This window comes from Eptatretus burgeri, chromosome 2 (assembly GCF_056783735.1).
Source record: "Eptatretus burgeri isolate ZD-2024b chromosome 2, Ebu_testis_v1, whole genome shotgun sequence".
In the NCBI taxonomy this organism is placed as follows: domain Eukaryota; kingdom Metazoa; phylum Chordata; class Myxini; order Myxiniformes; family Myxinidae; genus Eptatretus; species Eptatretus burgeri.
This window is the reverse complement of record NC_140962.1, coordinates 108,691,847-108,707,216: the sequence shown is the minus strand read 5'-3', so window position 1 is coordinate 108,707,216 and position 15,370 is coordinate 108,691,847. Positions and strand designations below refer to the sequence as shown.

The window sequence follows — 15,370 nt, the reverse complement described above, 5'->3', positions numbered from 1 at the left end:
GTTTGAATGACTTTGTGGCAAAGTGAGACTCCACAATAAAGACGTTGTGTTCAATTTATTTTTTATTTATTTTATTTTTTTTTATGTTGAAGGCTCCAGTCATGGACTAAATAGAACTTATCAAGGCCTGGCCTTAAATAAAAGAACTGCATTGATAGAAAAGTAAGGAAAAAGAGAATGGTCTAAGAGTTTTGAGGATGGAAAAAAAATCAGTTTTTTTTGCAAAGGGGAAGGTCGTAAGTGTTTTGGAATACATGAGAAGGTAAAGAGTTCCAGAGTTTGGCAGTGGAGGGGAAGAAACAAACGTTGTAATGGCTCACTCTTGAGTTGCCAATGGCCACACAATAATCATGTGATGTAGTGGCTTGTCGAGTATTCCTTTGTCTCGCTAATGGTGGAGGTCCACAAGCAGCAAGTTCTTGCGAGCAGAAACCGAAGTAATATCAGTAGAAAAGAGAAAGAGAGCCTACTATGCGCTGTAATTTGAGCGGGTCGAGTTTTGAGGTCACATTTGTGGAGTTGACAGATTGGTAGGTCATTTTCCATGCTGTCTTCAAAATTATCAGTATGGCTCTAATGTTTGCAGATTTTCCTTCTTTGCAGATTTGCAGATTTGATGAGGACCAGCATCCTTGTTTTGTGTGTCATAGAAACGTATTGACATTAATCGTTTAATTGTTTCAAAAGGAATACATTCAGAGTTTATTCACAACATCATGTTCAATCGAATTAATAATACTGCATACGTTTCCTTTTTAATGGAGGTCATGATGGTTCTCAGGAAGTTATAATATTTTGGGATTTTTTTTTTTTTTTGTCCATTGCAGGAAATGATGTTAAGGACCATTATGATAATCAAGCCAGAGTGCTCAGAGGGTCAGCTTATTCCCAGGACGGAAGAAGCTTGTTCTGCATCCTGTAAAACACCTTTAATTGGATTACAAATGGTTTGTACGCAATTTGGTATTTTCTGAACTATTACTGAACAATGAATCTTTCCAATGAATCACTCACTTACAACCTCTTTCATTTAATACTCGTTTCCACATTATTGGTCAATTGGATCAGGGTGATTTGTATGAAAATGCATGAACTATTCTTGATTTGGAACAAAAAAGGCATTTGTCATTGAGTTGGACGAATTTTGCAAGTCCTCCAGTTATCATGTTGTGTCAGGTCAGGTTCGATCTGTGACCTGCTACAGGTACCATGTAAACCTGTACTAACCTGTTCCATGGTCGGGTTGTCGGCGACTAAACCGTCTCCCCCACCAGGTTTTCTGGTGAGGAGGGTGTTTGGATATGGACACCCAGCAGGATTAAAAACAAAACCTGTCAAAGGGCGGAGGAGCTCCTTGTGAGCCAACGGCCATCCATATCTAGTGCCCAACTGTGTCTGCGGACGTCCTCCTGCAGTTGGGTCACTTCTTATTAGGAGGTTGGTGGCAGGATTTGCACTCCATCCACCGTAAAACCCTTCATTCCGCAAAACGCAAAAACGCAAAAAAAATCTGAAAACCCACTCTGTGGGAGTACCTCCTGTGCAGCTTCCCTTCGCAGGGCAGCTCACCGGATGACGGGATTCAGGCAAAGCCTTCGGGACCCCCAATCTTTGATAGGAGGGAAACCACGGGGTAACATCCTTGGGTCAGATTGCGGGAGAGTGTGTCGGAGTGGTGCTGAGGTGTCGTCCACCAGACGGCGGTCTCCTTGGGTTAACCTGAGGCGGTCCCTTCGGGTGGGTGCCTGGAATGTCCTATCCCTAAGAGAGGATGATCACCTGTCTCTGTTATCATCTGAGCTCAAGCGTTTGGACATCGGGATTGCAGCTCTCTCTGAGGTTCGGAGACCGGATTGCGGTGACATAATGGTGGGTGGTTACACCTACTATTGGTCTGGTCGCTCTGATGGTTACCATACCCAAGGAGTTGCTGCAGCTGTGTCCAATAAGCTGACCCCAATGATAATTGAGGTAACACCGGTCAATGAGCGTATTATGAGATTAAGGATTCGTCACTCCTTAGGTGTCATTTCCCTGGTCTCTGTTTATGCTCCGACTGAGGCGAGTGATCTCACCGTGAAGGATGCATTCTACGCCACACTCGAGTCTGTGGTTGATCAGTGCCCCAGACGAGATACACTTCTAACCTTGGGGGATTTCAATGCATCGACTGGAACTGATAGGGATGGTTATGAGGTGTGTGTTGGTCCCCATGGGTCAGGAACTATGAACCAGAATAGCACTAAGTTCCTTGACTTTGCAAGAAGTCATGGACTTAGGGTGGCTGGTTCATGGTTTCAGCGCCCACAAGCTCATCGCTGGACTTGGTATTCCAACGCTGGCGGTGTGGCAAAGGAGATTGACCATGTCCTCATTGACGGTCGTTGGAGGAAGATCCAGAACTGCAGGGTCTACCGGAGTGCTCAGTTCGTCAATACTGACCACAGGCTTGTTGTAGCAACTCTAAAGCTGCACCTTAAATCCTGGAGAATGGCACCATCCCAGCCGAGGCTGGATGTTGGCAAGCTCAGGGATGAGAGAGTAGCTGAGGAGTTTGCGAACAGGTTGAGTGGACACTTGGGGGGTCTGCGTGCTTTGGGGGGTCCTGAAGAGTTGTGGAGCGCCTTCAAGACCACCGTCCTTGATGTTGCCGGTGGATGCCTTGGAGCTCACCGCAGGGCAAAGAATAATTTTGTCTCTCAAGGGACACTGGATACCATTGACCAGAGTCGCAGGGCCAGGCTGAATGGCAGAGCTGAGCTGTTCAAGGAGCTGAGGCGTAAAACTGTACGTGCACTGAGGGTGGACAAGGAGGCCTATGTGCGAGGAATCTGTGAGGGGGTAGAGCATCACCTGTGGACAGGTGATTCTCGTCCCGCTTACAGGGGAATTCGCGCATTACGTTCATCCAAGCCCATCCCTCGGAGCACTGCAGTTCGAGCAGAGAGTGGTAGGCTCTTGACAGAGGAGTCTGAAGTGAAGGCCGGCTGGGTCGGTTACTTTGAGCGGTTGTACCAGGCTGATCCCCCAACTGTCGAGTTGGACGTCAAGGGTGTTACAATCCCTGTTGCTGACCCTCGAATCAACTGTGGTCCACCTTCGCTTGTGGAAACACAGGCTGCGGTGAACCAGTTGAAACGGGGCAAAGCTCCAGGGATCTGTGGCATCCATGCCGAACTTCTCAAGGCTGGTGGAAATGCTACACTCGTGTCATTGCATGCAGTTTTGTGCTCTGGCTGGAACACAGGCATCATCCCAAATGACTGGAAGAGGGGCCTTGTTGTCCCTCTCTGGAAAAGGAAGGGTGATCGCCAAGACTTCAACAACTACCGAGGGGTGACGCTGCTCTCAGTGCCGGGCAAGGTCTTTGCTCGGATAATTCTTGATAGGGTTCGCCACCATCTGCTTGAGCACCAGCGTCCAGAGCTTTACACCAAAGAGGTCAACGATTGACCGTATCCTTGCACTTCGTGTCCTCACCGAACGCAGACGAGAGTTTCGGCAGGGGCTGCTTGCAGCCTATGTTGATCTCTGTAAAGAGTTCGATTCAGTGAATCGGGATGTCCTCTGGAGGATTCTTGGTCTTCGTGGGGTGCCACCAAAACTGATCGATCTGATGTCTGAACTCCACTCTGGTACTGAGAGTGCTGTGAAGTGTGGTGGTTCCACCTCTGACTTATTTCCAGTTGTTACTGGAGTTCCTCAGGGATGTGTACTGGCCCCCACACTTTTCAGCACTTGTATGGACTGGATTCTAGGGAGGATGTCGGAGAGATCAAGTTGCGGTGCATCGTTTGGGAATGTCAAGATCTCGGACCTTGATTTTGCAGATGATGCAGTCATCTTTGCAGAGACTTTAGACATCCTCTTGAGGGCCCTCGAGGTGCTGAATGAGGAGTCGGAGCTGCTGGGATTACGGGTTTCCTGGGTCAAAACTAAGATCCAGGCTTTCGGTGACATCTTGGATGCTACTCTCCTGTCTGTGTCTGTTTGTGGTGAGAATGTTGAGGTCGTGGAGAGATTCACTTACCTTGGCAGTGATATCCATGTCTCTGCTGGCTGCGAGTCAGAGGTCAATAGACATCGGGTCAGGCCTGCGGAGTCATGGATTCACTGGTTCATGGGGTGTGGCGCTGCCGGTACCTGTGCGGGAGGACAAAAGTCCGAGTCTCAGGTCCTTGGTACTTCCAGTCTTGCTCTATGGATGCGAGACTTGGACTCTGACCAAGGATCTGAGACGGAGACTTAATTCCTTTGGTACCAGGTCTCTTCGGAGAATCCTTGGCTATCGCTGGTCGGATTTTGTGTCCAACGAGCGGTTGCTGAGAGAGACTCGGATGAGATTTGTTACCTGCATAGTCCGTGAGCGTCAGTTGCGGCTGTATGGACATGTGGCTCGTTTTCCTGACGCTGATCCTGCTCACCAGACTCTCTCAGTGAGGGAGTCTCGTGAGTGGAGGAGGCCAGTGGGTCGACCACGTGCCTCGTGTTTGCAGCAGGTTGACCATTATCTCAAGGAGATGGGGATGGGCCTGGCATCTGCCAGGGGGATGGCCAGACGGAGGCCCCTGGAGTACCGGCGGAAAGTGGACGCAGCGACGTGCTGTTCTGGCACATGCTCCCATACCTGACCTGACCAGTTATCATCTCTGCCACCGAGGATGGAATGCGAATTTGTCTTAGCTGTGACGTTCATTTGTCTCCCGTAATGGCAGACGAGCTTGACACCCCAGAGTGACTTGTGTCATTGTATGAAGGCTAAACATGAATAACTCAACAAACGCATGTCCTGTACAATGCAGATATATATATATATATATATATATATATATATATATATATATATATATATATATATATATATATATATATCTCCATGCTTCACATCTCAGGGACCATGTGTTGGTCCATTGTTGACTAATATCCTTGTGATTCATCCATGGAAGTTCACTGATGTTGATTTTGTGAATGTCCTTGTGATTCATCCATGGAAGTTCACTGATGTTGATTTTGTGAATGTCCTTGTGATTCATGCATGTCATTTGTGAATAAGTTCCTTCACAAGCCATTGAATCATGCTGTGTGTAATTCGAGAAGTGTCTGTTTATGTATTAGTTTTACTTCCATGAACACACCTGATAGTGCAGCAGATATATGAAACGATTGTGGGTTTGGTGGTAAAAGCACAAAAATTGGCACAAATCATGCTCAGAACATATAAATTGATTTTAGCTGTAGTGCCAAGCCAGATTTTTCGTTGTTCCAGAAATATGGGCAAAAATCCAAGAGGGCCGCCACCGCTGGTTGTGAAATTTTAAAATCGCAATATCTTTGCCAATAATTGACATAGAAAGTTGTATAATGTGTCTATATCTATGTTTTCATACCCACATAAACTGATTAAACACTCAGATTGTACGTGAAGTGTTCCATTCTTAGTATAAATGGAATATGACTGCCAAAATGTGTAGATTTTGTGTAATTAATTCTGAAATAATCAAATTGGAATGTTATTTGCATAATATATTTTTATATTCATAGCCATGAGCAAGCACTCCATTAAGAGCACAATATTATGAATTTAAACATTATACATGTACATTCAACTGCATTTCAGGTGAATAACCAGGTTTGAATATGTCGGCTGAGAAGAAATGTAAGCTTATCCATGGAGCCAGCATCAGTGTTCCCAAACCTATCGACTGGACAATGTGTAGTCTTTGCCAAAGTGTAACATCTGAAGTGCTCCATTGCCCAGCAAAATCAAGGAAAGCTAGTGGTGTTGGTGCAGGTTACAAAACCCTGGGCGACAATTTGACAATTTTCAGCGAAATGAAACAACAACCTATTCCAGTTGACATATCACAACTCGATGATGGTACTGGTATTGGAAATACACTGGAAGCACACGAGGCCAAGTGGCACAATTCATGCAGATTGAAGTGCTCATCTAGTCGTATAGCCAGATTGGAATCAACAATGTGCACATCTGCAAACCTGAGCGAAGGCCAGCAAAGCAAGTCCCACTATACCCGCCAAGGTTCCTCGCACATTAACACATGCTTCCAAAAACGCATGCTTTTCTGTGACCAACCAGAGACCAAAGAGCAACCACAACATGACGCAATAATGCCAAAGGTCACAGCACGAGTGAAGCGTTGTGCAATCAAATTGCAAGATGAGAAGTTGATAGGAAAGCTTAGCAGCGGCGATCTTGTAGCTCAAGATGCACGGTATCATGCCAAATGCCTTGTCAAGTTGTACAATGCTAGCACTAGGAGTGGAGAAGATACTAACATAGCCATATCTGACAGAGTGTCTCATGGCTTAGCACTGGCTGAACTTATAGGTTTCATTGAAGATACACGAAACGACGACGATAACGTTGCCCCGGTGTTTCGTCTTGCAGATCTCATCCAGCTCGACAGTGAACGGCTTCTCGATTTTGGCGTTGAACAGTCTGGTCGGATTCACTCAACAGACTTGAAGATACGGCTACTTGCCAATATACCCGGTCTTCGTGCATTCAAGCAAGGTCGCAATGTGATGCTGAGCTTTGAAGATGATGTTGGACTAGCATTGAAAGAGGCAACCTTGGATGACTACGACGATGAAGCGATATGCCTAGCGAAGGCTGCACAGATAGTCAGAAGAGATATGCAACAGAAAACCTCGACATTCACCGGATCGTTTGGAAACAACTGCCAGGAAGAAGCCATATCACAATCGTTACTTGCACTAGTTAGCATGATAATGGATGGAACATATATAAAAAAAAACAAGGACCCAGACACATTTCGTCAATCTGCTCTCACTGTGGCACAATTGCTTCAATTCAACAGCTCGACAAGGAGACGGGCTTCGTCAACTGGAATAAGTCATAACACAGACAAAGAAACACCTCTTCCTGTCTATCTTGGGCTCTTGATTCACGTACAAACCCGCAAGCATGAGTTGGAAGAAACCTTATTCCATCTTGGTGTCTCCATTTCCGATGACAGAGTTCTGGACATATCTACAAATATGGCGACTGCGGCAGCTACTCAGTATGAGAAGGATGGAGTTGTATGTCCGGTAATGTTGAGAAGACATCTGTTTACAACGGCAGCAATTGACAACATAGACCACAACCCGACATCAACAACTGCACATACATCATTCCATGGCACAGGCATCTCTTCGTTCCAAAATAGAGCTACTGAATCAGATGGTACAGAACGATAGAGAACTCCAACAGAGAACTCTGGTAGAATTGCACATTCCAGTTCACACTACAGCCTGCCAGAATCATATACAAATGTAAAGCCAGTTTCACCAAGAACAAAGGAACCAGTGATACCCCCAACTGAAGATCATCCTGCAACAAATGACGTCCTTCTGAAAACTGCATTAGGAGATGAACACGTTTGGCTAGAAAAAAAACAAGGGAGCAGCAAAGTGATAACACCCAAAGCACGGACGACCCAATTTCGTGGTCTGCATATCACGGCAACCGTCACACTGAACACATACAGCCAAGCATCAATTCCCTCCTACCTCTATTTCCAGATGATTCGAAATCCATTGGAATGATTCGACATTCAATGGACGTTGTCAAGCAGGCGGTGGAATTCCTGAACCCAGGACAGGTTCCAGTAGTAACGCTAGATCATCCACTGTTCGCCATCGCTAAAACCATTCAATGGAATTGGCCGGAGTTGTATGGAGAAGACAAGTTTGTCGTTATGCTTGGAGGGCTCCATATCGAGATGGCCCATATATATATCGACAATCGGGTATTTCCTGGATGGGAGTGGATGGACCAGCGCCTGAGCAGATGCAGATGTCACTACGCCAGGAAAAGCAGAATCTCTTCTCAAATCATCCCATGTAAAACGAGCCAGGCATGTACACATCGTCACATGCAGTACTCTATGGATACTTCTCCATCAGGCATATGACGAATACTGCCAAGCAGAAAGTGAACCATCGTCCTACGAAGACTGGTGCACGAGACAGAAGGAAGAGTGCCCCCAGTTCAATGCAGCAAAAACATCACGAGCACACGCTATCCTCACAAACATCATACGCACGAGACGTGAATGCACTAGTCACGACCTTTGAAACTATGGGAAATCCATTCACGGAAGAAACAACAGAAGTGCTTGTCCTCGGTACCAGGGATGTTGCTGACCCTAAAGTATCTGAAAGCATGACTAAAATTGAGGATCTTGGCAAACAGCAATACCACAAATTCAGAGAAGAGCGACTAATTCAGACAACCAAAACCCTAACTTAACCCATCACAAAGAACAAACTCCCGCTTTTCGGAAACCCACCGGTGAGGAATTCTTCGAGGTCATCACCACTAGTATCATCTCTCAAGAACGACTGTGCTCTATTCTCTCGATTATTTATTGCATGTCAGACCGGAGATGGTGACTTGGACAATTTCTTCAGACACGAAAATCATGCTTACCCACCGTCATTATCACAGTTTGGAGACCTTCGGCTCGGTACAAAATCCGATCTTGTTCGTTGTCTGGAGGAGATGAGCGACTCCCTTAGAGACATTCCTTCCGTTGATGTCCTGGTTCTCGATGGCTTGGCAATTGTCTGCATGCTGAAGCCTGTTGGACCGATGACGTTCCTTGAGTATGCAGAGTCTGTATTTTTTCCTTACATACGGTCGCATCTCACGTATGTAACACGCCTCGACGTTGTCTGGGACGTATACATTGATGACAGTCTCAAGTCATGAACACGAGAAAGACGCGGCAAGGGGGTTCGAAGACGTGTGCCACCCACAAGCAAAGTTCCAGGAAACTGGCAAGAATTTTTCCGTGTATCCGAGAACAAATCTGAGCTCTTTGAATTCCTGGCTATTCAGGTAATGTACAGCTACATGAAAATTACAAACATAACACTTTATATATCTTGGATATTGAGTGATGAATAACACGCGCCTAACAAATATTGTCATGGTAATGATGTATGTCTATGGTTTTTACGTTTTAGGTCGCAAAGAATTTTACGACAGAGAACGAAGTGATTCTGACCTGCAAACAGAATGTTCTCTCGTGTAACATCAATCGGGATGTTTCATCACTGTCGCCTTGTCCACAGGAAGAAGCCGACACCAGAATGTTTCTCCATGTAGCAGATGTACTCGAGAAAGGCTACCGGAAAGTGATGATTCGAACTGTTGATACTGATGTGCTGATTCTGGCAGTGTCTGCTGCTTCATTCGCGACAGACGCTGAAATATGGGTGGCATTCGGCGTTGGAAAGAATCTGCGATATGTTCCTGCTCACCAAATTGCAAAGGAAATGGGAGAGGAGCGACCTGGAGCCCTGCCAATGTTTCACGCCTTTACGGGGCGTGACACGACATCTTCGTTTGCTGGTGGAGGGAAAAAGACGGCGTTCCAGTTGTGGAAAGCACTTCCAGAAATTACACCGGTATTCGCTCTCCTATATTGGCCTCTCCGAATGAGTTTGACGAAGCGAAGATGGCACCAGTTGAGAAGTTTGTGATCCAGTTGATAAAACGCCCTCAGAAGTCAGTGTAAGTTTAGCCAGAAAGTACATGTTCACCGCAAAAAGCAGACCAATAGATGCGATTCCACCAACTGAAGCTGCCCTATTCGAATACACCAAACATGCAGTACACCAGGCTGGATTTGTATGGGGACAGATGCACGCGCGGTCACCAGATGTTCCATCGCCAAGTTCCTGGGGGTGGAGAAGAAGTCTGATGCTCGAATGGGAGCCAAGTTGGACAGTACTACCAGAAGCTGCGGCCTCGTGCTCAGAACTACTGAAGTGTGGGTGCCAAAAAACATGCATCGGACTCTGTAAATGCGTAAATCACTGTGTACATCACTGTGTCGGTGTAGCGGAAACTGTGAACAAAATGGAAATGAACGAGATGGTTGAGGACCTCAAGCCAGAGCGACGATTGTCACCATGTGAGATGAATGAAACACATACATTTTAGTGGATTGTTTCAAAGTCGGATTTGACATTTTATTTAATATTTTCTCACGTAATACTGGTATTATGTTGTGCAATCATGCGTTTATTTCCAATTGAACACTATTATTGCGATTTATTTTCAGTCAGGGTTGTGTGTTGAAAGTGATACATGTACATAGAAATATGATATAGTGTTATTCAGTGTTATTTGTTATTCATCACAACATGTGATTATATTTAACCTCCGCCATCTTCGAAGATGGATGGAGGTTACTGTTTTTACCCCCTTCTGTTTGTTTGTTTGTTTGTTTGTGAACAGTATTGCGGAAAAACTCCTCGACGGATTTCGACGAAACTTGGTGGGAGGTTAGGTATGGTCCAAGGATCATGCCATTAGATTTTGGACTTGGTCCCCACCCCCCCCTCCCCCCAAAAAAAATTGTTAGAGAATATATTTTTTTTGCATTTCTGCATGTTTTTATTGATTTCCAACCACCCCCCCAAAAAAAATTGTTACCCCCCCCCACCCCAAAAAAAGAAAAATATATATATTTTTTGCATTTCTACATGTTTTAAGTGATTTCCAACCCCCCCCCCCCACCCCAAAATAATTGCTAGAGAAAAAAAAGATTTGCAACTTTTTTTTCAACAAAATTTCGATTTCTTTGTTTTTGAATTTCTACATGTTTTAAGTGATTTCCAACCCCCCCCCCCAAAAAAAAAATGTTGGAGAAAAGAACTATAACTGTCAGCACTTTTGACATCATATTTAATGAATAAGATATAAGGTTCACTTGAGTGACCCAGCAGTATTGGCGGCGGAGGTTTTGCACTCTCCCGAGTGCTCCCCCTCTAGTTGTTTATGTGTAATTATGTTTGGTGTTCAAGCAATCAAAAGAATTACTGTGTATGGTTTCTGGTCAAAAGTTCTTCATGAAAGTATTGTGTTCATGGCGTTGAAACTATTGTTTTATAGCTTGAATTATTGAAAGTTTGATGTTTATTATAAATGTTTTAAATGATCAGGATGATGTTTGACTTGATTTTATAATGCTCTTACTGAGCTCTTTACGCTGGGAGCCTGGGGTGTATCAACAAACGACATTGTGATTCGATTTATAGTTCAGAATTGATTAGTCGCATAAAATCAGCACATTTTGGCAGTCATATACCACTTATACTCGCACAGAAGCATGTTATGTTCAATCTGAGTGTCTAATCAGTTTATATGGGTATGAAAACATAGGTATAGACACCTTATACAACTTTCTATGTCAATTATTGGCAAAGATATGGCGATTTTAAAATTTCACAACCAGCGGTGGCAGCCCTCTTGGATTTTTGCCCATATTTCTCGTACAACGAAAAATCTGGCTTGGCACTATAGCTAAAATCAATGTATATGTTCTTATGATGAACTTTGCCAATTTTGGTGCTTTTACCACCAAACACACAATCGTTCTGATATTATACACATATCCGCCGCACTATGAACCGCTGGATGAAATGAGTTAAAAACTGGTGGGTTTTTTTTTCCCATGGGGAGTGTCCGGAACGGGTATACAGGACCCCAGTTCTCTTTATGTGCACAGTATATGCATCGGTCACCAGATGTTCCATCGCCAAGTTCCTGGGGGTGGAGAAGAAGTCTGACGCTCAAATGGGAGCCTAGTTGGACAGTACTATTGGACAATAACACTTCCACGTTTCTAAAGCAACGTCAGGGTGTGCATCTTAGTTTGAATATGTAATGGCTTCGTTTATGTAAATGTAACGTTCAAAAAGTTGTACTTAAGACATGCATGCCATTCTACTGCCCATACAAAATCTTTCTAAACAGCTGCATGTGACGGGTGGAAAAAAAATTTGGTTCGGTAATTTAGAAAACATGTTAATACAGCAAACGGTTCGATTATCGGGTGTTATCAAATATATGTTGCTTTGAAATTCACAAAGAGAAACATTTAACCTTTGTAAAGCAAACCCAATAACCAATTGCTTTAGAAACGGTTCTGAGGACAAAGGAAAACCTGATAAAACATCCATAAGATATGGGAGGAAACTTTGCCACTACGACACCCGTTACAGGCATGGCATGTCCACACACCCACGGAGAGTCTCAACAGATCCAAATCTACCCACATGTACCACCTCCGTGTGTGCTGTATACATCCCTCGACCTTGTATAACAACTGCCAACTGTACATCCCGCTGTCGATTGTAGGGCGCTCGGCAACAGGCTTAAGCACTCAAGCAAGCACTACAACAGAACGCCTGGCTTGGCAAGTGATTACCAAATGCCGTCGTTGAACCCATGCACCCGGAAACGCCTGAGCAATGTCCGAATTGGACAAATGAAGTCTTTTTTTCGCAGTCAGAACTGCTGCTAAGTTCAATTCCGGAGCTTAAATTTTGTAATTTGGCTTAGTTTAAGAGATTCTCGAGGTTATTGCATGTGCAGAAATTGAATAAAACCACGAACACTGGCATCTCTGGGCATTTATAAGCATTACAGTGTACTCAGCGATTCATAGCTATGATGATCAGGCATGCCATCACATGAGTGAGGAAAGTGAAAAAAAAACTTTATTGTTAAGAAATCGTTGCGGCCTGTTCCAAGTCTCAGCATTGTTGAGCAGACCAAAAAACGTGGTGGTTTCAAATCCCAGCGAGGTCACCTAGGATATGCCTGAAGACCCCATTGAGAGCAAGGTGGCCGATGATGCACTCGATAAAGGATATAATTAAATAAGTCCGTTAATTATCTTCAGGTGGAGTGTTTTAATTAACCCAAACAATCAATTTTCATTCATGCTCTTCTTTGGAGTTCCCTTAGTATGCATGCAAAGTTTCAGGCTGCTAGGTTTCATCGTTTTGGAGTTTCATGGTGATTGAGGACACACACACACACACACACACACACACACACACACACACACACACACACACACACACACACACACACTGACATTTATTAGTTTAGATTGGTGTAAGAATCGTGTGCTGGCTTGGCCAAGCTCACATGGAAAATCGAACTTTTACTAAAGGGAGGGCTAGCCAGGTTAGCAGTGGGCTGGATTGAGTCTGAGTGCAGGTACTTGGAGGTGTCCAACAATCTGAACAATCTATAAAGGGGAAACGTTTAGTTTGAAAACTGATCCTGGCAAATTCCAAATGTCTGCCGAAACTGCAGTTCATGAGTGGTGAAGGCTTCTTGAATACCTCTAATACTTGGTCACAGTGCTTGCGACATCATAGCATACTTCTTGTCTGGGCAACATCTCCTCACTATAAACAAATCCAACTCTCCAAGTCATCCACATGTTACACGTGAACGGTTGTCTTTGGCTACAAAGAGTAACCATGATGTGGTGACCTTGCATTTCCACAGGAGCATCTGTTGACTCCGGCATCAACTTCTCCAGTATTTCCAAAGCATGTGCTTCAAGACAATGCTAGTGACATCTAGTCAAAGAGTAGCTCCTCATTTTCCAGTCTCCAGTCATGGCCTGCTGGACTTGGGGCAAAGAGGAAAGGTTGGAGCAAGCGCCAATTGATGGCACTCTGGAATGGTGCACACATTGAATGACTTCTCAAGCAATCCCTGTTTGGTGGTCGAGCAACGTCAGGGTGTGCATCTTAGTTTGAATATGTAATGGCTTTGTTTATGTAAATGTAACGTTCAAAAAGTTGTACTTAAGACATGCATGCCATTCTACTGCCCATACAAAATGTAAACCTTTCCTTGATTATAAAATTATGAAATGTCAAGGGAATGAAGGAACAAGAAAAGAGGAGAGGGAGGGAAACACTGAAACGAGTAAGTAGGATAGTTGCATTAGGAAAGGTTAATGGGGGTAATAAAGATCATGGAACAGAATTGAGGATGACAATTGGGGTACACTGCTTGCTTGAAGTCCTGGAGGGAAGTGAGATAGAACATCCTCTGGGAAGTGCTTCCATAGATGGGAGATGCGAAGCACAAAAGAGTTGATGTGTTTGACAGCCAGGATGTTGGAAGTTTAACAAGAAGGGGTTTACCGGAAGGACGTGTGCATCCTGGAATAGAGAGGTTCAGAGATTCACAGGCTAGATAGACAGCCCACTAAGCTCACCCACAATGTGAGAGCACCAATCATTGTGCCTTGGCCTCATCTAGGGAGACTCCAACAAGAGCTTTAAATGACACAAAATCCAGGACACGGACATGATGCTTGAGCGCCAGCCCATAATGAAGAATAGTACTCCATTGAGCGATAAAGAAAGGCCTTGGAGACTGCGAGGAGCTCTGATTTGCCAGGGAAACACTTGGATCGATGGGATGCACAGTCTTGGGCTGGCTTTGGAGGCCAGCTTTGCTATGTTGTCAGCCCAGGAAAGGTCATGGCTGATGGTGAGGCATCGTCATTGAAGAGAAGAACTTCTTCCATTGGGTGACCAAACAAATACATGGATTCATTTCATGATCCTTCCGGAGTGATCGGGTGAGACTGGGAGATTTTTCCAGGATTGAAGGATGTGTTCCATTTATCAGACCAGTGTCTAATCATTTCCACATCAGCAGACAGACTCAGCTGCTGTGTCTGAATGGGGATCTGAAGTACGACAAATTGTGGGGTCATCTGCGAAAATGAAGACAGTTTTCAGAGCGTTAGATAGGTCAGTTTTAGATGAGGAACAAGACTGAGCCCAAAACACTGCATTGGAGAATTCCAGGCTCCATTGAGAGAGGGGAGTAGAGGATTGCATTGATGGCAACAACAACAACAACAACAGTGTAAGTGCAAAAAGTCAGAAATCTTGGAATGAAGTCGGCCTTCTATGCCACAGGCAGAGCTCTTGGCAAGCAAAGCAGGATGTTAGACTGTGTCGAATGATTGTTATATATATATATATCTTGGTGGACACTCCTCAGGTCTTGTTTGAGATTGAGGGTGTCCAATCATTGCTGAGCGAGTTGCTGAAAACTGTCCAGAGTTCAGTGGCTGGGAGGGAATCCAAACTGATGGTCGGAGAACAATCGGGCTGTTTTTTAAAACAGGAACGACTTGACATCAGAAGCAATGATGGATTCCAAGACTTTGCTTATAATTGGAAGCAAGCTTGCTTGCCTTTAGTGTGTAGGGTCTGTTTTTGCACTCTTCTTGTGAACGCGTGTCATTTTTGCTAACTTCATTGCAGAGGACCGGTTTCCAAAAGAGGACAGATTGAATATGGAAGATGGCAGGAGAGCAAAAACAGCAGAGCATGATGTGAGAACATGGTCACCGATGCCATCTGGAGACTGGACCCGTCGCCAAAGCAGGGTTAAGGTCGGACAGAACTTTATCTTTCTTCTCGGGTTAGAAGGACACAGAGTCCAGTTGTATTATTATTTTGTATGCAGCTTGTGGCTGCTGGTTGCATAATAATA

General features: G+C 44.6%; 1 protein-coding gene and 1 pseudogene across 1 annotated transcript; both read left to right on the top strand.

The window, feature by feature from the left end:
• The first annotated feature begins 5,053 nt into the window (after positions 1-5,053).
• LOC147032773 (uncharacterized) lies at positions 5,054-7,224 on the top strand. Its single transcript, XM_085870668.1, has one exon. The coding sequence runs from the start codon at positions 5,638-5,640 to the stop codon at positions 7,222-7,224; it is 1,587 nt and encodes a 528-aa protein (XP_085726794.1). The 5' UTR covers positions 5,054-5,637.
• Positions 7,225-8,530: 1,306 nt separating this feature from the next.
• LOC147032772 (uncharacterized) lies at positions 8,531-10,434 on the top strand (annotated as a pseudogene).
• The last annotated feature ends 4,936 nt before the right edge of the window (positions 10,435-15,370 follow it).

Coding starts and splice junctions, on each gene's coding strand:
- LOC147032773 (XM_085870668.1), top strand. CDS start 5,638: ATGTCGGCTGAGAAGAAATGTAAGCTTATCCATGGAGCCAGCATCAGT.